General features: G+C 42.6%; 1 protein-coding gene across 4 annotated transcripts in view; it reads right to left on the bottom strand.

The window, feature by feature from the left end:
* Positions 1-12,016: 12,016 nt before the first annotated feature.
* The window catches only part of sh3gl3a (SH3-domain GRB2-like 3a), a 121,242-nt gene continuing 111,958 nt past the window's right edge, over positions 12,017-21,300 (bottom strand). For 3 of the 4 annotated variants that reach the window (XM_080214200.1, XM_080214201.1, XM_080214203.1), the window contains 4 exons: positions 18,490-18,593; positions 14,796-14,923; positions 14,359-14,412; positions 12,017-12,702 (listed from right to left, as the gene is read on the bottom strand). In XM_080214200.1, coding sequence (XP_080070326.1) covers positions 12,497-12,702; positions 14,359-14,412; positions 14,796-14,923; positions 18,490-18,593 — 492 coding nt within the window. In that variant the 3' untranslated portion in view covers positions 12,017-12,496. The remainder of the gene's footprint in view (positions 12,703-14,358; positions 14,413-14,795; positions 14,924-18,489; positions 18,594-21,300) is intronic. The other variant, XM_080214202.1, reaches the window with a different exon arrangement.

Genomic DNA, 21,300 nt, shown 5'->3' with positions numbered 1-21,300 from the left:
GCCCAACTCATCCATGCTGACTAGGATTCCTGAATTGAACTAGTCCTATTTGTCTGCTTGAGAGCATGAGATTCCTTTGTGTCCAAATCCTTAATATTTGTTTTGCTTGTAAACATTTGAAATTGATGAGCGATCCATTCATTTATAAATGAATAAGCATCTTCTGTAACTCATTACGAAATATTCTGCGTGTATTAAATGCATTTAATCTTATTCATGGAGTCATGGTTAGTGAACAGCCTGGTTAGAATCTTGCAGCCCACTGAGATCGTAAGATATAGGAGCAGACTTAGGCCATTTGGCCCATCGAGTCCGCTCTGCCAGTCGATAATGGCTGATATGCTTCTCATCCCCATTTTCCTGCCTTTTCCCCATAACCTTTCAACCCACTGCCAATTAAAAATCTGTGTAATTCCCCTTTAAATTTACTCACTGTCCCAGCACCCACTGCACTTTGGGGCAGCGAATTCCACAGATTCACAACCCTTTGGGAGAAGTAGTTTCTCCTCAACTCTGTTTTAAATTTGCTGCCCCTTATCCTCGGACTGTGACCTCTCGTCCTCTAATGTCCCACAAGAGGAAGCATCCGCTCCATGTCTACTTAATCCCGTACCTTTAATCATCTTGAGATGAAGGAGGGCCACTCATTCAGTCCACTCGCTAGCCTCAGTTGCCCATCGTTGTGCTAAAATCTGCAGAATCATTGTGCCAGTTGACATTTCAAAACTGAATGGGAAATGTTGACATTATAGTTTGCTTGCTACATGTTGACAAAAAAGCATGTCCAGAAATTGTGAAAGCAGCAGGAAGTGTGCAAGATCCTTCATCGCATAGCGGGTTTTCACAGTAACTTAATTGCAGCGTTAATGTAAGCCGACTTGTGACACTGATAAATAAACTTCAAACTTAAAGAATGTCACCTTGTCCAGTTCCAGCGTGCCCTATTCTAAACTTCAAACTAATTTTTATAACTTAAAAGTCGACACGAACGGCTGAAAAGGTGGCTGCCGGAGGGTGACCCCCGATCTTTTCTGGGTTGAAACCGTTCCCCTGTCTCAAAGGGGGGAACATTCCAGGCTGCTGTGAATCGAGGCACTTTCCTGAAGCCGATCCAGAAAAGTAAGTTCAAATAGACTGGGACATTCAGAAACAAAGGGCAGGTGGCGGAGTGGGCGAGCCACGTAAAACGATGTAGACAGCAGTGGACAGCCTATGACTAGCCGTCTCTGCCATTGGAAAACACGTGGGTGGGGGCAGGGGAGAGGGGGGCAAAAAACCCTTCCCAATGACATTGATTTGATTTAATGTTTTAAGTTTCCTTTGGACTTTGGTTTCTGTTTGGACCGTCCCCCCCTTCCTTTTCGGGGGGCTGCCCTTCTTAATTTGTCCCTAAGTTCATTTGAGTTTGTTTTACTCGTTGGGCCGTTAAAAGAACTTCCCAATGACATTGAAGTGTCAAGGTGTTAAAGAATTTACACGAACGCCGCCCGCATCCGAGGAAAATGGATCAGCTGGCTGCATTGTCAGCTGGAAGCTTTACATTAATCTAGAAAAGGGGAGGTGATGGGAAGAAGATTGAGAATGGGTTCAGTGGCCTCAGCCTGTGATTTAAATGTGAGGCCTGGATAATCTTCCTGGTTCCACATTGAGGTAAGTACTTATTTTACTTCTACTTTTAAAACACCAATTGTTAGGTTGTTAAGACCAGATCTGATACTGTGTTCAGGGTAAACACATTCCTGATCTGGGACTTAAACCAGGCAATGTTTTTGTAGTATTTTCAAGGAACCCAAAGATGTGCGGGTTAGGTTGATTGGTACTAAATTGACCCTAGTGTCAGGGGGATTAGCAGGGTAAATGTGGTGGGGTTACGGGAATAGGGCCTGGGTGGGATTGTGATCGGTGCAGACTCGATGGGCCGAATGGCTTCCTTCTGCACTGTAGGGATTCTATCATGATTCTTGCTTTATTCAGGAGGGCGACAAAGATGCTACAGCACATGACTTGTTTCTGTAGCTATCCCGGCATGGAAGTTTGGTCCCTTTAAACTGGATCTCTTTGTACTAATTCTTCACCATAAATATAGACTCAGTAACATCCAATTGGTATCAATATTAAATACTGCTAAGTCAAATCCAAATTATGAATGACCAACCTTCTTGCTTGTTCATGCAATGATATGCAGAATTCTCCCGCTTGCCACAAGATCAATTTGTCAATGTTACTGAGCCATCTCATAGAATCGTAAAATCCTTACAGTGCAGAAGGAGGCCATTTGGCTCATTGAGTCTGCACCGCCCCCAATCCCAACCAGGCTCTATCCCCATACATTTACCCTAGCTAGTCCCCCTGACAGTAAGGGGCAATTTAGTATGGCCAATCCACCTAACCCGCATATCTTTGGACTGTGGGAGGAAACCGGAGCACCCAGAGGGAATCCATGCAGAAATGGGGAGAACGTGCAAAGTCCACATGGACAGTAGCCCAAGCGGGGAATCGAACCCAGGTCCCTGCTGCTGTAAGGCAGCAGTACTAACCACTATACCACCGTGCTGCCCCAACTGACTGTTGAGGATAAAACAAATGGATATCATTCAAACAGATCTATATTAAATAATTAGACACATCTAGGAATGACAAATAAGTTTCAATCTAGACTTTTAGGCAAGGTTATTTGTGTTGATGAGGGTACAGTAAACATCGAGGAGGTCTTGTGGAACAGTTCATAGTGTCCCTATCTCTGAGCCAGAACTTCCCAGTTTGAGTCCCACTCCAGGAGCTGATGGCCAAGGAAGGTGCGTTCATTATGTGGCCAAACGGGTTGAGTGTCAACCTGCAAAATTCTCCCAAACACGCCAATGACTGATGGTAAGAGTGGGAGAGACTCCTGGTCAGCTCGATGTGGACTGGCACCCCTCAAGCTGTAAGCCTCTGGCGTCATGTTGTAGGTAAACCTCGCGATGGAACAGATGAAAGTCTGCCTTAAGCACCACCAGGCGCAGGAAGAGAAATAACATGTAACAAAGTGGAAGGGTCTGTATTCGCAAAAGATGCAAAGGATTAGACGTGAGTGATGATTATTCACTACAGGTAACGAGTCAGAGGGAAAGGGTGTTATATATTTTGCTGCATCTCCAGAACATTTATCTCTTTTGAATAGCAGGAGCCATAGATCAAGAGTATTTAAAGTGTCAAGTGTAGGCTAAAGGTTATTAACATGAAATGCAATCATTGAATTAAATATAATATTTAAACGAGCATAAAATTTATTTCTTATGGAAGACGTGAAAGAAATTCTAACTGGAGCAGTTGGCACTGTGGCATAGAATCTTGAAATCATAAAAACCCTCCAGAGAAGAAGGAGGCCATTCAGTCCATCGAGTCTGCACCGACAAGAATCCCACCCAGGTCCTATCCCATAATCCCACATATTTACCCCGCTAATCCCTCTAATTTACACATTCCGGGACACTAAGGGGTAATTTAGCATGGCCAATGCACCAAACCCACACATCTTCGGAATGTGGGAGGTAATCGGAGCACCTAGAAGAAACCCAATGCGGACATGGGGAGAATGTCAAGCAACAGTTTTAGGTAATGGTGTGAACGTGATTGAAGGTTTGATTCTGGGGCAGTGCAGCTCAGAAACAACGGCTCCAGTATTAACATGGATGCAGATTGGGAGTGGTGGTAGTGTGGCTGTGGGTATGGCTGTTGGGAGCCTTCAGACGTTGCCTGGAAAACATGGACACAGATTCAGTACATCTGCATTTTATTGGCATTTTAATGCAGCCAACTTTTCACCATTTTACGTCTAGGTTTGGCATTAATTACACGGCAATGGGCATGATTAGGAACCTCATGAAACAAACTCAACTCCAGTATTTAGAGGGCAACTCCAAAAATGGCATTTGGAGGAGCTTGGAATTGTAGATGAGAGGAAAAGAAATTTGATAATGATCTTGATTGGGTGACATGGTGGCACAGTGGTTAGCACTGCTGCCTCACAGAGTCAGGGAGCTGGGTTCGATTCCTGGCTTGGGCCACTCTCTGTGCTGTGGTTGCACATTCTCCCCATGTCTGTGTGGGTTTCTTCCGGGTGCTCCAGTTTCGTCCCACAGTCCAAAGATGTGCAGATTAAGTTAATGCTAAATTGACCCAAGAGTCAGGGGTATTAACAGGGTAAATATGTGGGGTTATGGGGATAGGGCTTGGTTGGGATTGTTGCCAGTACAGACTCGATGGACCGAATGGCCTCCTTTTGCACTGTACAGATTCTATGATTCAGGACTCTCTGCTTCATGAAGTACTGCTGAGGACTGTCAGGAACTGGAGAGAAATATAATTCCTAACAATGGATAGAAGAGGCTGATCTAATGACGGGTTGGAGAAGGCCAGCAGCACAAGTATTGCTGCTCTCATTTTATTTACCAACATGAACACCGTGTATCTGCAGATCAATAAAATCACTGCTTCCAGCTCTGAAATATCTCAAAGGGCTGGGATATTCCCCCCTCCCCCAAAAAGTTATCGCTTGGGGCTGTGATCATGGAGGCCAATAGAACAGGGCCACCGTCGGGATGGAGGCGGGGGCGGGCACGATTGGCCCAGGCTGTAATCAGGGTGGGGGTGAGGGGGGGCGATTGGCCCAGGCTGTAATCAGGGTGGGGGTGAGGGGGGGGGGGAGGGGGATTTTTCAGGGCTGCGGTCAGGGGGGGGGTGGGGTGAATGGCCAGGGCCACAGTCAAGGTGGAGGTGGGGTGGGGGCAGTGGCGATCGGGGTGAGGGGGCATGAACGTGATGTCTGTGAGGGGGAGGGGGATGACAGATTTCCCTGTATCCTGTGTACATGGTGTATCTGTGTAATGCCACACCTGGAACTCAGCAGCTGGCCTCATGGACGAACTGAGATTCCATCTCTCCCCTTACTGGCGAGATTCACATTACGGCCTCTGTATTGCACGGAGTGTCGTAAATTAATGTCACCTACCTCACTGAATAAACCGGCTAGAAAACTCCCTGTTTTGTATTCAGAATTGTTTTGAGAAAATTCCACCCAATGTTTTGATGCAAGTTTCCTGAGATCCAGTTCACTTTGATGCAGTATCCCTTAATGGGGCTACCATTTAGCATATCCCCCGTTTTGTTGATTTACTTTATTTGGTTTCCCAGAAGAAGTGCACTAAATCAACTTGGAGAGTCAATACAATATTTATTCCAGGTGGATTTACTTGCATTTAATGTGGTGATGCACTCCAACTGACTAAAATCATTCAAATAATATACACAAAGAACAATTAGTCCTATAAAAAGATGTCAATGATCAATATCATTAAATATTTGACTTTCCTTGGAATTCACACTGGATAAATGCTCTTTCAGAGAGTTGGTTCAGATCTGATGGGCTGAATGGCCTCTTTCTGCACTGTAGGGATTCCACGTGACACCAGACCCCAGAATCAATGTGTTTGACTCTTAACTACCCTCTGAAATGGCTTAGCAAGCCACTCAGTTGGGCAATTAGGGATGGGCAATAAATGCTGGCCCAGCCAACGACACCCACAGCCCATGAAAAAATAAATTGTCTGAGTAAATATCAGTTTTGAGTACACTAAGATTGTGTCTGTAATGGAGGGATAAATCTAATCGTTACAGTCTTATCCAATATGATTTACAAATGTACCCCAGAATTTGGTAATCAGCATGCGGGTGTATTCATGGATATTATAGGTATATACTATACCTATTATATGTAGTATCTGGGATATTATAGGGGTCACAGGCTCAAGGTGAGAGGGGCGAGGTATAACTCCGATATCAGAGGGACGTATTTTACGCAGAGGGTGGTGGGGGCCTGGAATGCGCTGCCAAGTAGGGTGATGGAGGCGGACACGCTGGCATCGTTTAAGAATTACCTGGAGAGACACATGAGCAGCCTGGGAATGGAGGGATACAGACGAATGGTCTAGTTGGACCAATGCGCGGCACAGTCTTGGAGGGCCGAAGGGCCTGTTTCCTGTGCTGTACTGTTCTTTGTCCTTTAATAATACAATATAGATGATTTTAGTTGAAGAAAATTAATTGTCTTAAAGAAATCACAAATAAGGACAACAGTAGTTAACTCAATAGAGGGAATTACTATTAGGAACAGTAATAATTTTGCTTAAAAGAACTTGCTTCAGAAGTGGACGGGAGTCCATTAACAAATAAAGTATTGTTTGTGGAGGAAGAGATTAACTAATTTAGCAGGATAATGATAATGATAAAACCTAGACAATCTCATACATGGGAGGAAGCAATAGTGGCTCTTTCCCAATGCAAAACATTGGCTTCAGAGCAGAAACATAAAAGTCATTGAATTGGCTCCAGTTTCAGTGAACTAATGCTGACTGAAGTTGCTCAAAGAAAGGAAGGAAGGAAGGAAAGAAGGAAGGATGCAATGAACATCTCGTTAAATGTGTACAGTTCTCTCAAGGTGTTCACGTTCTTGGCAATGAGACAAGTCTCGCCAAGCAATCCCTCTACCCTTGTGTTCAGGGTAAAGTTTGTGCCTAACAAAACCCGGCACATACATCTCTGCAAAAGTATTCCCCTCGAAACAGACATTCTGGTCGAAAAGCCACACAGCAGGAAATGTACTTTTACTGGGCACTATTTTTGGATGAAATTTGGAATTTGGTAATTGAAGTCCGAAACAAGACACAGGTTTATTGTCTTGAGTGTTTGAACGACCATTCGCTGAAAGAATACAAAATTTGGTTCATTTTATTTGAACCATGTTACATTTTTGCCACGCCAAGAAGAACATTGAAAAAAAAATTACCTTTTGCGAAGACATTTATGAAATTACAGATCAGGTTTACCTTACATAGACAGTGCCTGCATAAGCCAAGGAATGTTACAAGAAAATGGAAAAATGATGACAAGATGATTACGTGTAACCCAGAACACCTGGATTTGAAAAAAAGACCTCATATGTTCCTGTCTTAGTGAAATGGATTTAATTTGCCCTTCAGCCAAAATTCGAGACATTGAAAGAGCTTTAAATGAATCGCCTCTAAGGTTCATTCATAGAATATATTGATAAATTGCCTTCCATTTTTATACCTAATAAAAATAATGCTGAATCAAGATTTCCCTGTGCGTCTTTTAGTCAGTGGTATATAGAGTCACAAGATGCTGGTTCAATTCCAGAGTTTCTGCCCTCTGGAATATTAATAAGCCTCCCACACCACCTCCTTCAGCTAGTTCATGCGAGGGGGTAAAAATAAAGCTTACCAACCTGAAGTCACTCTGTTTCCACCTGGCTCCATTTCACCATAACCAATTTTCAAGTTGTTAGAACTTCCAGCCATAGCCAAGCACAAACCCCTTTTAATGTTCCAAATATCATGGCCCAATGACATCATTAGTGTCAAGACATAATTTTAACTTACACTAAATGTAAAGTCCTACAGCCCAGCAGCAGAACCACTGTCTGAGAGGCCAACGGGCTGGGAGTGGCCAAGTTAGTTTCTGAAAGACTGCCTCTATTTGAAATCCTTCTGAGCAAACAGGTACAGGGCACTCACCCAACCCCTCAAGCAACCCTTGAGCTTCCCCAGCCCCAGTCTCCGTCTCCTTTCAATGATGCTCCAAAGTAACACGGTCCATAGCTTTCTATTGCAAAATTCCCATTCCCAGTAGCCAGCCAGGGCTTGTCTGGGTAGAATTAAGAGTCTAATAACAGCCACAAAACCATTGTTGGTTGTTGTAAAAAAAATCTAGGTCATTAATGCCCTTAAAGGAAGGAAATCTGCTGTTATTAATAAACTTGTTAAAGCTGAAACCTGGTCTGGCCTACATGTGACTCCAGACCCACACTAATATGGTTGACTCTTAAAAATACCCTCCAGGATGGGCAATAAATGTTGGCCCAGCCAGCAATGCCTACACCCACATCCTGTGAATGAATAGATGAGAGTCTCTGGATGGACTTTTTGGGAGCATCTATTTACAGGAGGATCTGGCATCTTCATTCCCAAACATACCATGGGCTCTGCCCACTTTGGGGTTTGTGTATACACGACCCACTTCCTACCTTTTGAAAATCAGTGGCTGCCCAAAGGGAAGGCAGTTTAGTGAACCAGGTGTTGTGGCTGGTCTGGTTCCACGCCTCCCCTAGTGGTCAGCTAAAGGACAACATGTCAGTGCCAGTAAAGTTTGCAACCTGCTTCCTTAAACATGGTGCTCAAGTTTCCTATTGGGACATTTCAATTGGTGGATATTTAATTTGCCATTGGAACAGGACACTTTAAGGTGCCAGTGATTAGCCATGGCTTAGCTCCACTGGACATGTTCATCTGCAGAGAAACAAGCGCAAGTGGCAGCATGGTCATTTAGACCACCCTGAGCTCCCACACAAAGTCAACAGGAATGACATCAAGATTGGTGGATAGGAACAGGAAGTCACAAATGTGCCTGACATACGGAGGACTCAAGGGGTCAGTTCCCAGCGGAAAGTGCAGAGGGGAGTGGGAAGGAAGTGGTCTCCAAATTGATACCAGTGTGGAAAAGGAAAAGAATGGCCTGGAGATGGATCCAAAGATTCACTGGAGCAGCATTCCTCCTTCTTGAAGCCTACAACCGTCACATAATCTATACTGAGGAGAAGCATTCCTTGGATCTCTGGTAGCCCTCCAGTCTGATCGGTTTTTGTACAGTTCTGGTGTCCCGATTTTGCTGATTACAATCCAGTTGCACCACTGATTATATCTTTGGAATGATAAGTCAGCCTGTGGCAGCTTATCCTACACCACTCCCCTCCCCCGTCCCCATCACCCAAATAATTTCTTTGAGAAGTTAAAATGGGGTTCAGTGATAATGCAATGTGAACCCTACCCTAACCACTGGCAAAGCCCGTTGTTGGTGGACGGGTAGGGTTTATAAAATGGGGCACAGTAGTTAGTATTGCTGCCTCCAGTGCCAGGGACCCAGGTTCAATTCCGGCCTTGGGTGACTGTCTGTGTGGAGTTTGCACGTTATCCCTGTGTCTACGTGGGTTTCCTCCCACAGTCCAAAAATGTGCAAGTTAGGGTGATTGACCGGGCTAAAATTGACACTTATATCAGGGGATTAACAGGGTAAATATGTGGGGTTATGGGAATAGGGCCTGGGGTAGGATTGTGTTCAGTGCAGACTCAATGGGCCAAATGGCCCCCTTCTGCACTGTAGGGATTCTATGAGTCTATGAATGGCTGCCAGGAAGTGGCCACCTGCTTGTAACTTGCTTGCTGTACACAAGCAATTGCTGCATTTAAGTTTAAAGTAAAGCAAGTTTCCAGAAATAGGTTTCTACACATTGTAACAGAGTGTAATGTACAAGTCCACTCAGCAGATGTGTCCTTTTACTTCTTATGGGTTGGATCAGGTATTATGAAGTTATGATTTCTTAAAATTCAGAGTTTCTATGTAGCTCTTTATTTCTCCCGGTTGGGTGTATAAACACTGATGGCAGATCAAGAATGTTACATCTTGAGCTGGGTGGATCCATAAGGATTAAAGACACAGTAAGTTCAGATTCTGAGCTGAATTAACATCAGTCCATACAATTTAACTCAGAACTTCAGCACGTTTTCCCATGTGGGTGTGTAGTTTCCAAATCGATTTACATCAGACCAGGCAAGAAGGAGTTTCAAGGCTGATCTTTTTCACTAACAAAAAAATCAGTGGCAAACAGCTACCTCTGCTGCACAGAACGGGTTCCAAGACAGAACGCTAGTAAGCATCAAAGAAAAGCTGTTCCCAAAGAAAGGAGAACAATCCCTCCGGAAAACTTATCACTCAGGAATCAGCAAGTGATTGGTGCACACACCAATGGTGGCACAATGGTTAGCACTGCTGCCTCACAGCACCAAGCACCCAGGTGCAATTCTGGCCTCGGGTCACTGTCTGTGCGGAGTCTGCCTGTTCTCCCTGCGTCTGCGTGGGTTTCCTCTGGGTGCTCCGGTTTCTTCCCACAGTCCAAAGATGTGCAGGTTAGGTTGATTGACCTTAGTGTCAATTTAGATCAGCAGGGTAAATGTGTGGAGTTATGGGAATAGGACCTAGGTGGGATTGTGCTCAGTACAGATCCCGTGGGCTGAATGGCCTCCATCTGTATTGTAGGGATTCTACGATTCAACATTGTGCCACAATCTCCAGTGAGACTGTGTAAATATCTTTTCTATTCAATAGAGTCATACAGCACAGAAAAAGGCCCTTCGGCCTATCACATTTGTGCCAGTCAAAAACAAACCACTTAACTATCCTAATCCTAATAAGGGGTAAACCTTTTAGAACTGATGTGAGGAGAAATTTCTTCACCCAGGGGGTGGTGAACCCGTGGAATTCACTACCACAGAACGTAGTTGAGGCCAAAACATTGTCTGATTTCAAAATAAATTAAATATTGCTCTAGAGACCAGAGGGAATCAAGGGATATTGGGCGGGAGAGGAATGGGGGTGGGGGTTCAGGTGTTGGTGGGCAGGGGGATCAGGATATTGAATTTGAAAATCAGCCATAATCAAATTGAGTGTCAGAGCAGGCTTGTAATGCCGAATGGCCTACTCCTACTTTTAGTTTCAATCCCATTTTCCACTCTTGGCCTTGTGTGCCTTGGCATCACAAGTGTACACCTAAATACTTCGTAAATGTTACGAACATCTCTGCCTGCACCACCCTTTCAGGCAGTGAGTTCCAGACTTCCACTACCTTTTGGGTGAAAACGTTTTTCTTCACATCCCCTCTAAACCTCTGGTCCTATATCTTAAATCTATACCCCCTGGTCATTGCTCCCTCCACCAAAAAGGGAGAAGTTTCTTTCCATTTATCCATACCCGTCAGAATTTTACACATCTCAATCATGTCTCCCCCTCAGTCTCCTCTGCTCCAAGGAAAACAACCCCAGTCTATCCAATCTCTCTTCATAACTACAACTGTCCAGCCCAAGGACATCCTGGTAAATCTGCTCTGCACCGTTTCCAATGTCCACAGTTTAATGTTGGCTCATGTGCTAAACTCCCTCCTCTATTAGAGACAAACCACCCCTACCTGCAACATCCAGTATCAAAATTGAAAGAAAGGACAGTATATATTTTCCAACTGACATTGTTCTTGAATGTACGGTTAGTGTGTTTGTATTAAACTCTTGTGTTATTTTAACACAAGTGTTAAATAGTTTCAAAGAAATGGGGCAAAACAGTGAAGAGAGAATGTTAATATCTGCGGGCTATGGAACCAAGACCTTAATTCTATAAGGGTAAACTTGGATTTCTTGCCTTTCTAGAGTACTGTCAAACCGAAAGGGATTAGGACATGTGATGATTCTCCATTGATACTTTGTTGACTGGCTGCATTGTAGTCACCAGTGTAATACAAGAAACACAACAGCCAATGTGCAAGTTCCCACCAACAGTAACATGATAATGACCAACTAGGGGGCAGGATTTTCCACGTGCCCCTGTGGCGTGTTTCATGGTGGCAGAGGTGGCCTGCCATTGGCTGGCTGTCAATGGGATTTCCCGTTCTTACCCCCAGCCCCACCCCCACCGCTGGGAAATTCGCAGTGGGGGTTTGCCGTCAACAGGATGGGAAGATTCTGCTGATGAGAACAGTCAGATGGTGGAGGTGGGATGCCTCATATCCTTTAAAAAGTACCTGGATGAGTACTTGGCACATCATAACATTCAGGGCTATGGGCCAAGTGCTGGAAGTGGGATTAGGTGCACAGTTCAGGGCCTTTCATGCATTGGTGCAGACTCAATGAGCCAATGGGTCTCTTATGCACTGTGGTATTTTGTGATTTATGCTATGCTGAAGGTCTCTTGAGGGAGACCTTCTGTCTCAGAGGCAAGAACACTACTCACTAAACCACCGCTTGAATGAAATACATTCCAGTCTCCTTTTCCTACTAATATCAAAAATGCATAAACTCAAACTGTGTAGACAAAAGCCACACAAAAGCTAATGCGACTTAAATCCGTTTTTTGTTCACACATTTATTATGACATCTTTTTGCATAACAATAAGTTACACTGCCAAATAAAATGGCTCAAGAACATTTGTCAGAACCTTAAAAAGGAGTTAATAACAGTTAATTATAACCACAATAATTAAACTGTATCAAGAATATTCTTCATTACAGCTAGATAGAAAATTTCTCCATTGAAATCAGCAAGAGAAGGCTCAGAGCAAACAAATAAAGTTTAATAGATAAAGCCATATACTTAGAAACTGTAAACTTCATGACAGAAATAGGTTAGATTTGCATTACTCTTGTAGCAAATGACGTAAACATTCTCAATACAAATGGAACATGTAAAAAAATAAATACACAAATTGAAGACATGTACAAAAATCGATCAAATAGCAAGGCTTTCACAGAATGCCACACTGATGAAATGTCTGTACTCAATCAATCGGCTTCCAACATGGGTTGATGTCCGAAAGTTTACAAAACTGGATCAAAGGCGGTTTTCACTGTGGCAAAGGCACGATCACTTGAACGTAATTAATCGGAAAGAATCCTGATTCACCATTCAACATGCCTTCAAACCAATTCTCATCAATCTGATTTGTCAGAGTGATGATGTCACCTTCCTTGAAGCCAAGTTCTCCTTCGTTTTCAGGATCAAAGTCATAAAGGGCTTTACAGCAAGGCTGATCCGCCTGCGTGCAAGGAGCTGGATGTAGTGTGGGAGGGAGAGAAGAAAAATCAATTTATATCACATTGAATCACAGAATCCCTCCAATGCAGAAAGAGGCCATTCGGCCCATCGAGCCTGCACCGATAACAATCCTACCCAGGCTCTGATGATTGTGAAACTCACAATCATTAGGAAAAATGATCAGGTCATCCTCCACATGCTGGCGGTGTGGTCCTTCCAGCAGAAGTGAATGAGGGAGTCCTCAGTCTGCTGGATGTAGACCTCATAATCCATGCATTTATCCTGCTAATCCCCCTAAGCTACACACCTTAGGACACTACTGAGGCAATTTAGCATGGCCAATCCACCTAATCTTTGGACTGTGGGAGGAAACCAGAGCACCCGGAGGAAACCCACGCAGACACGGGGAGAAAGTGCAATCTCCACACAGACAGTTACCCAAGACCGGAATCACGCCCGGGTTCCTGGCGCTGTGAGGTAGCAGCGCTAACCACTGTGCCAGGATGCCATAGGGCAATTAACGAGTTGATAATTCAGCTACATTCAACCTAACTAATGTTCAATCATACAAGGTACATCATGGCAAGGTACACAAATCATTCCTTTGGGGGAACGGTGGGGGTACTCAGAAAATGTAAGCAATGAGATGTGCCTTGTTTCTGTTCCTTACATTTTCCCTTGCCACTCTTTCGTTGTGAGCTGGGACGTGCCAAAACCAACTCAAGTTTGTCTCATTTCCTGGCGTTTTAAAGAAAAGAGCGATCAAGACTTGTCCAGATATTGCCAAATTCAAATACCAATTATAGTAAGACAATAATAACTAAATACTGCCTTCATGCAACTAACAGGCAACCTAAGCTGAGATGGGGGATTGCCCTCGTACTGAAGTTCATTCAACTTCAGAAATTGAGAAAATGGACTTCATAATGCAACAAAAATGAAGGAAATTTGTTTAAGTTTTGATAAAAAGTACACCTGGGGCAGTGTGCCAGGGAAAAATAGAAAATGCTGGAAAATTTCAGCAGGTCTGATAGCATCTGTGGAGAGAGAATAGAGCCAATGTTTTGAGTCTGACTGGGCGGCACAGTGATACAGTGGCTAGCGTTGCTGCCTCACAGCACCAGAGATCTGGGTTCGATTCCCGGCTTGGCTGACTGTCTGCGCGTTCTCCCCTTTTCTGTGTGGGTTTCCTCCGAGTGCACTGGTTTCCTTCCACAGTCCAAAAGATGTGCTGGTTAGGTGCATTGGCCATGCTAAACTCCCCCTCAGTGTACCTGAACAGGCAACGTAATGAGGCGACTAGGGGATTTTCACAGTAACTTCACCGCAGTGTTAATGTGACGCTAATGTGTAAATGGATCACTATTTGTGACACTAATAAATAAACATTGAAACTCTGAATAAACTTTGAAACCTGCTGAGATTTTCCAGCATTTTTGTTTTGAGTTTCAGATTCCAGCAGCTGCAATATTTTACTTTTATAACAGGGAAAATGAGTTAGTCCATTCCAAAACACGCACGCAAGAACACATTCTACTTGCTGTCACAGAGACATTACATTATTCAGTAATCCAAAAACAACAATTTTGGGGGACAAAAAAATGTAAAGCAATCATCAAACATGCAAAAATGGGGTGCATCTCACACACGTCAGTTTACGTAACTACTCACAAGATGAACATGTATGCTTTGACCTGCGAAGAAACCTGAATGGGGATGATTTAGCTAAAATGGCAACAGAAAGGAAAAGGATGGATTAAACTCGGAGAATGGTTCTAATGTGACGTGAGCCAACAGATGTTAGCTACTAATTTTAGCAAATAAAACAATTGTGTATTCGGGGACAGAGCAGAAATAATATTAATGTTATAATTAGAATGGAATGTATTTGTGTTGTGGAACATCAGATTTCAAAGCACCCAAGTTGGATCAGATATGTAGGATTTGCAAGGATAATATACAAAGGTAAATGCTGGAAGTAGTTTTGTGTTATATGGTGTGGGGTAATATGCAATTTGCACTCTTACAGTACGGCAATGTGTAATAAAGCACTTGTACGATCATCAGCGCACTTCAATCTACAAATAAGCATTGGAAAATATTCCTACCAGCTGATTTGAATGAAGAAGCGTACGAAAGACCATTTTGCTGCTGGTTGTCATTGGGCTCAAACGATGGGGCGACTATAGGCTTGGGTTTGAAGTCACGCTTCGGACGGCTGGAGGCTGTATTTATTCTTTGAGAAAAAGACACAAAAGATTAAAGAATAATATTGAGGGAAAAGAAAATATGTATAATATAAATATAACACAGGGGAAGTCAATTCTGTTCTTTGTTGAGATGAGGGTAGGTGCTTTGACAAAAGGTCATCTGGACTCGAAACGTCAGCTCTTTTCTCTCCTTACAGATGCTGTCAGACCCGCTGAACTTTTCTAGCATTTTCTTTTTGTTTATGAGGATAGGAGCCTTTGTCTGCTGAAAGTACTAGTTCCATTTTAACAGTCAATTGTCACAAATAGCTTAAGAGTTAGCTCTTGACTGATCTGTTCCTCAACTCCAATTACTTTCCTTAGCTCCATGTATCTTGCTATCCTTAACCAACAAAAACACTTCTTTCTCAATCTTAGGAGCTCCAATTAAGAACATAAGAAATAGGAGCAGGAGTAGGCCATCTAGCCCCTCGAGCCTGCCCCACCATTCAATGGCTGATCTGAAGTGGATCAGTTCCACTTACCTGCCTGGTCCCCATAACCCTTAACTCCCTTATCGATCAGAAATCTATCTACCTGTGACTTAACCATATTCAACGAGGTAGCCTCCACCACTTCAATGGGCAGAGAATTCCAGAGATTCACTATCCTCTGAGAGAAGAAGTTCCTCCTCAACTCTGTTCGAAACTGCCCCCACCTTATTTTGAGGCTGTGCCCTCTCACAGGTTCCTGATTTCCACCACTTGCATGTGAGCGCACTTCCTGATTTTCCTCAAAATTATCTGGCTAAAGTTTTAAATTTTTGACATGTCACATTTGAGTCCTTCCTCAGGAGATAATTCCTCCTTGTATGCAATACTCATTTCTCTGTATATTTGGTATCCCATCCAGTCCTGTTAACATCTTGCACCGTCTTCAGATCATCCCTTAAAATTCTATATTCAAGAGTACATAACCATACTGTTATACATCCTGTCAGCATAATTTAACTCCCTAAGCCCCGGTATCCTTCTGGTGAATTCTATCCAAGGTTAATTTGTCCTTCCTGAGGTGCAATATACAAACCTGCTCACAAAGATGGCATCACCAATACACATGCACACACAACACATTTTAAATCATCAGAACATTGTGCACTGTGTTCTAGCCTTTACTCTCTGTGGAAATTCTTTGCCTGAAACACAGCACTATGAAGAGGCTCCTTTAGTATTGTTCAAAGCAATTCAAGCACTCATTGAGTTTTGATTTGGCTGGATTGGGTCACTCAAGTTTTGGTATTATTGCTTTGGAAGATGATATTCAATGGCCTAGCTTTGATTATGGAAGGAAGCGTAAATGGGATCTAAACTCATATTACAATAACCTGAGTACAGTCACAATATACTTTTACCTCTATTCTTTTGTTGAAACCAGGTTGAAATTTTATGTGCTGCCATTCAGTTGAAACTATAATGCTGATTTTGAGATTTTACCATGCAGAACTTGCACTAAGTCAATGCTTCAGGACTGAGACCGTGGAATATATTTTCCTACATATATAAAGATGAAGAAAATTCTACTGCTAGACTAAAGACAGTTCTGGTAAAATATTTTTCCTTTAAATTTACACTTAGGAGAAATATATCTTAGGAACGTACCCAAGGTATTTAATTTTCCTAACATTATTATTCCACCTTACCACTGAATAAGAACATGAGTTATAACAGTGGCTTGCATACCATCTCATTCTAATATTGTAATAGGACAGTGATGAACAGCCCTATTCAATGTAATTAAACCCAAAGGGTACTTTGAATAGGAGTCATGTTGGTAATCATGCATTTTTAAAAGGATATTCAAATATATTTTTATACCATCTTAAGTCCAAAACTAAACTGTTTGAGCTATTATCTCTTCAAATATACTAACACTGGAGGGGGGTAGAGAGGAGATTCACTAGGATGATTCTGGAGTTGAAAGGGTTGGCTTATGAGGAGAGACTGAGTAGACTGGGCTATGCATTAGAATTCAGAAGAATGAGGGGAGATTGTATAGAAAAATACAAGGTTATGAAGGGAATAGATAAGGTAGAAGCAGGGAAGATGTTTCCACTGGCAGGTGAAACTAGAACAGGGGGCATGGCCTCCAAATAAGGGGGAGCAGGTTTAGGACCGAGTTGAGAAGGAACTTCTTCACCCAAAGGATTTTGAATCTGTGGAATTCCCTGACCCGTTGAGGCTACCTCACTGAATATTTTTAAGGCACAGATAGATAAATTTTTGAACAGTACAGGAATTAAGGGTTATGGTGAGCGGGCAAGAAAGTGGAGCTAAGTCCATGAAAAGATCAGCCATGATCTTATTGAATAGTGGAACAGGCTCGAAGGGCCGGATGGCCTACTCCTGCTCCTAGTTCTCATGTTCCTATAGGTATTGCTGATCACTCGCTCCTTTATTCTGCTCCAGGATAAGCCTGACCATGCTCGATACTGCTCATTCACCTCAGGACACAGAGCTTAGGTGGCAAATGCTAGTTAAATAGCTAACTAGCATTTGCTACCTAAGTGCTCAATACGACTGTTTGAAATTCCTGTTTTCACTACTTTAGTGATGATGTCGATCTATTTAAAACAAGAAGAAATGACTTTCACCAAAATCGAAGAGAGGAACATCAGGCCATCATATCCTATGTTGTAGTTGAATATCCTACGGTCTAATTGCTTGTCAGCTGAGGAGAATGAATTTTAAGTGGGGATCTAGATTGAGAATTAAATTCATTGGGTGCAATCTCACCCGCCATTCATGCCACGCTCACACTGCAACGAGGTCAGAGAATTTAGCGATCCGCCAAATCTCCGTTCACTGTGGCGGGATGGGAAAATTCTACCGGCGCGAACGCTGGTAAGATTCCAGCCACTATTTCTTAAGTTTAATCCTGTGTTGTGATTATTAGCTACACTATGCTACGTTCACACTTGCTTGCTTCACATATGGGATGAGAGGTTTACACACAAGGATACATTTTTTCTGCACGCAAAATAAAACCTGTTTAACAGGGGAAAGAGAAAGAAAGAAAGTTTCGAGGCGGCTACGATGAAAATTATTCACAACACATTCAAGGTGGTACAAGTGCGAGAAGGTAAATATTTCCTGTTAGAAAATTTCCTTTCTCATCGTTGAGACATCAAGGTCAAAATGAGGTCATTGGCGAATTGAGCCAGAAAAAAAATACACTAAAAGTATTTAAGTTTAATCAATGGCCTGCGCCCCCTGTGAAAGAGTGCATTGGAAGATAATAGGAATCAGTGATAGGGACATGGAAGTATTAGTCTGATTCTCCAGCTCACATTCTTGAGCAGAATTTGTTGATGGGAGCACAGTAATGCCGAAATGACAAACAGTAGCAGCTGGCCAGAGGCTTTTACTTTCCAATTATCACAAAAGGTGAAATTCATCAACCCTTTTAGCAGGTTTCAGAACTTATTTTTGTCTTTTGTTTCTTGCATTCTATTCTTCCTTCCTGAATTTGAAAGGACAAAGTACCACACTGCCCTTCGCCTCACCCCCAGATCTTTTGAAGATGGATTAGTAGCATACATGGTTGACAATTTCACCTGTGCTGTAGTGTATTATGAAGCTCCTCCAGAATTGTAGTGGATTCTTTATGATAGTTCAGTGCTGCTTCCACTAGGGCTAACAGTTGACTTATTTGCTCTACCTAAAGGAAAGAGGAAACTTCTTTAGCAAGTATAGATGACTGATTATCAAAATTATTCAAAGCAAGTTTGTGATTAATTTTGGGAGGGGTGTAAGACAATAGAAGGTTGACAGAGGTTTAATTCCTAGAAGCTTTAGTCACAGCATTTTTAGTGCTTACCAGGAGTTTCATTTTACTCAGTAGGGCAAGTGTTCATTTTTCAGCTAAACCATCTGCACATTTCTCACCTGCAGCTGAAACTTTCTCTTAATACAGACATTATCCAATTTTTCTCGTTCTATGTAAGCTGAAATTTAAAATGGTCAAAACACAAGCCTTTTAAAACACAATCTTCACAGGAACTAATATATTTCAAAAATATCAGATTAAATATTGGACTGTAGGAATTAAAATTTTCTACGATAGTCAGCCTTCAGTTCATGAAACTATTTAGGTCAGAATGAGTAATGTTTTGCAGCTAACACTAGTAATTTTATTAATATAATGAAATCTGTACAAAATTCAGTATTAGACTTTGAGGTATGAATACAATTCTGACTTATATGATCCACACCTGTTTAGTACTTTAATTAATGCAGTTAATTGAAGTTAAAAGCAAAATTATTTTGATCAAACAACACAAATATCAGCTGTAATTTTGCAACAGCTAAAACTCCATGGTGAATAAAGAGCAAACATTATACAACAGCAAAAGGAAAGAAATTGAATCATAGAATAGAATCCCTACAGTGCAGAAAGGAGACCATTTGGCCCATCAAGTCTGCACTGACCACAATCCCACCCAGCCCCTACTCTCGTAGCCCCACTGCTAGTCCCCCTGACACTAAGGGCAATTTATCATGGCCAATTAACCTAACCCACACATTTTTGGAAAGAAAACATTTACGTAGCACCTTTCACAACCTCAACCTTTCCAAATCATTTTGTTCTTTGTCACTATTACCTTGTAAGGAAACATACAAATGTACTTAAAAAGGTGCAGAAGTAGACCATTCAGCCCCTCAAGCTTGCTCTGCCTTTCAAAAGAACCTTAGAAACCCTACAGTACAGAAGGAGGCCATTTGGCCCATTGAGCCTGCACTGACCACAATCGCACCCAAGCCCTACTCCCATATCCCTACACATTTACCCACTAATCCCTCTAATCTACACATCTCAGGACACTAAGGGGCAATTTAGCATGACCAATCAACCTAACCCACACATCTTTGGACTGTGGAAGGAAACTGGAACACCCTGAAGAAACCCACGCAGACACGAGGAGAATGTGCAAACTCTATACAGACAGTGACCCAAGCCGGGAATCGAACCCAAGTCCCTGGAGCTGTGAAGCAGCAGTGATAAGCACCGTGCTACCTATCTTGTCTGATCTATCTGTGTTAAGTTTCATATTTCCATCTACCCCCAGTAACCTTTGGTTCCTTTGCCTAACAAGAATCTACCCACCTCCACCTTAAAAGTATTTCAGTGACCCTGCTTCCACTGCCTTCTGAGGCAGTGTGTTCCCAAGTTGCACAACTCTCTGAAAGAAAGAATTCCTCCTCACTTCCGTCCTATTAGCGCGACCCCCAGTTTTAAAACGGTGCCTCCTAATTCTGGACTCATCCAGAGGAGGCATGGAAACCAATTAGTGCACAAACAGCAAGAAAAATCGATACAAAACTTGCCCTAATGACAGGTCATTGATTTAAAATTCTGTCCCTCCACAGATCTGCTGAGCACTTTCAGCAACATTTCTTATTTTAATTATAATATAGATGGATAACCAGATTCCTATTTCAGGAAAATGATTGAAAGCCAAATACTGGGGGAATGTCCATGTTCTTCTTTGAAATAGCACCATGTGATCTTCTACGTGCACCTGAAAGGGCAGATGTCTTTTGGAAAGGGGCTACACCTCAGAGCGCAATACTCCCTCAGTATTAGATCTGTTATTCAAATCTCTGGTTTAGAACAGGAGTCAATAAATTTCTAAGTGGGAAGAGAGAATCTTTTATTGATTGGTGAGATATGGATGTCGCTGGCTGAGTAAATATTTATTGCCCATTCCTAGCTGCCCGTGTTCAGAGAGTCAACCACATTACTGTGGCCTTGGAGGTACATGCAGGCCAGACCAGGTAAGGACAGCAGATTTCCTTCCCTAAAGGACATTAGTGAACAAATTGGGTTTTTCCCGACAATCAACTATAGTTTCATGAATTATCCTAATTCCAGATTCTTTTGTTTATTGAATTCAAATTCACCATCTGCCATGGTGGGACTCGAACCTAGATCCCCAGAACATTGGCTGAGTTTATGGATTAATTGTCCAGTAATAATACCACTGCACCATCGCCATGGAGACGGCCATTGAGCAAACGCTGCAAGCAAGGATGGCTGATTTCAAAGCATAGTTTCAAGTGATTTTGGACCATGTCCCTATTCAGCTTGAAGTAACAAAGTTCATGTGGTTCTCCAACTTGCTCATGCATGGGCAAACTCCAGCTTGGCGACTGCATTGATGGAGACTTGATAGGACGGATGCACAACTCAATAGCCTTTGTATTTTTAATTAATTATTTTTCCCAATTTTGGCACAATCCCACAGCTATTGATCAGGGACACATTGTGGGGCTGATGGCACAGCGCATGTTCTTGCTATGTCTAGGTCGATGCAAGGTTATCTGTCTGGTTTTAGGTTTATTCAACTCGTCAGCAGTGGTTTGAT

This window comes from Carcharhinus amblyrhynchos, chromosome 28, assembly GCF_965287045.1.
Source record: "Carcharhinus amblyrhynchos chromosome 28, sCarAmb.v2.hapA, whole genome shotgun sequence".
NCBI lineage: Eukaryota > Metazoa > Chordata > Chondrichthyes > Carcharhiniformes > Carcharhinidae > Carcharhinus > Carcharhinus amblyrhynchos.
Note: the sequence above shows the minus strand (reverse complement) of the source record. Positions and strands in the feature narration are given on the sequence as shown.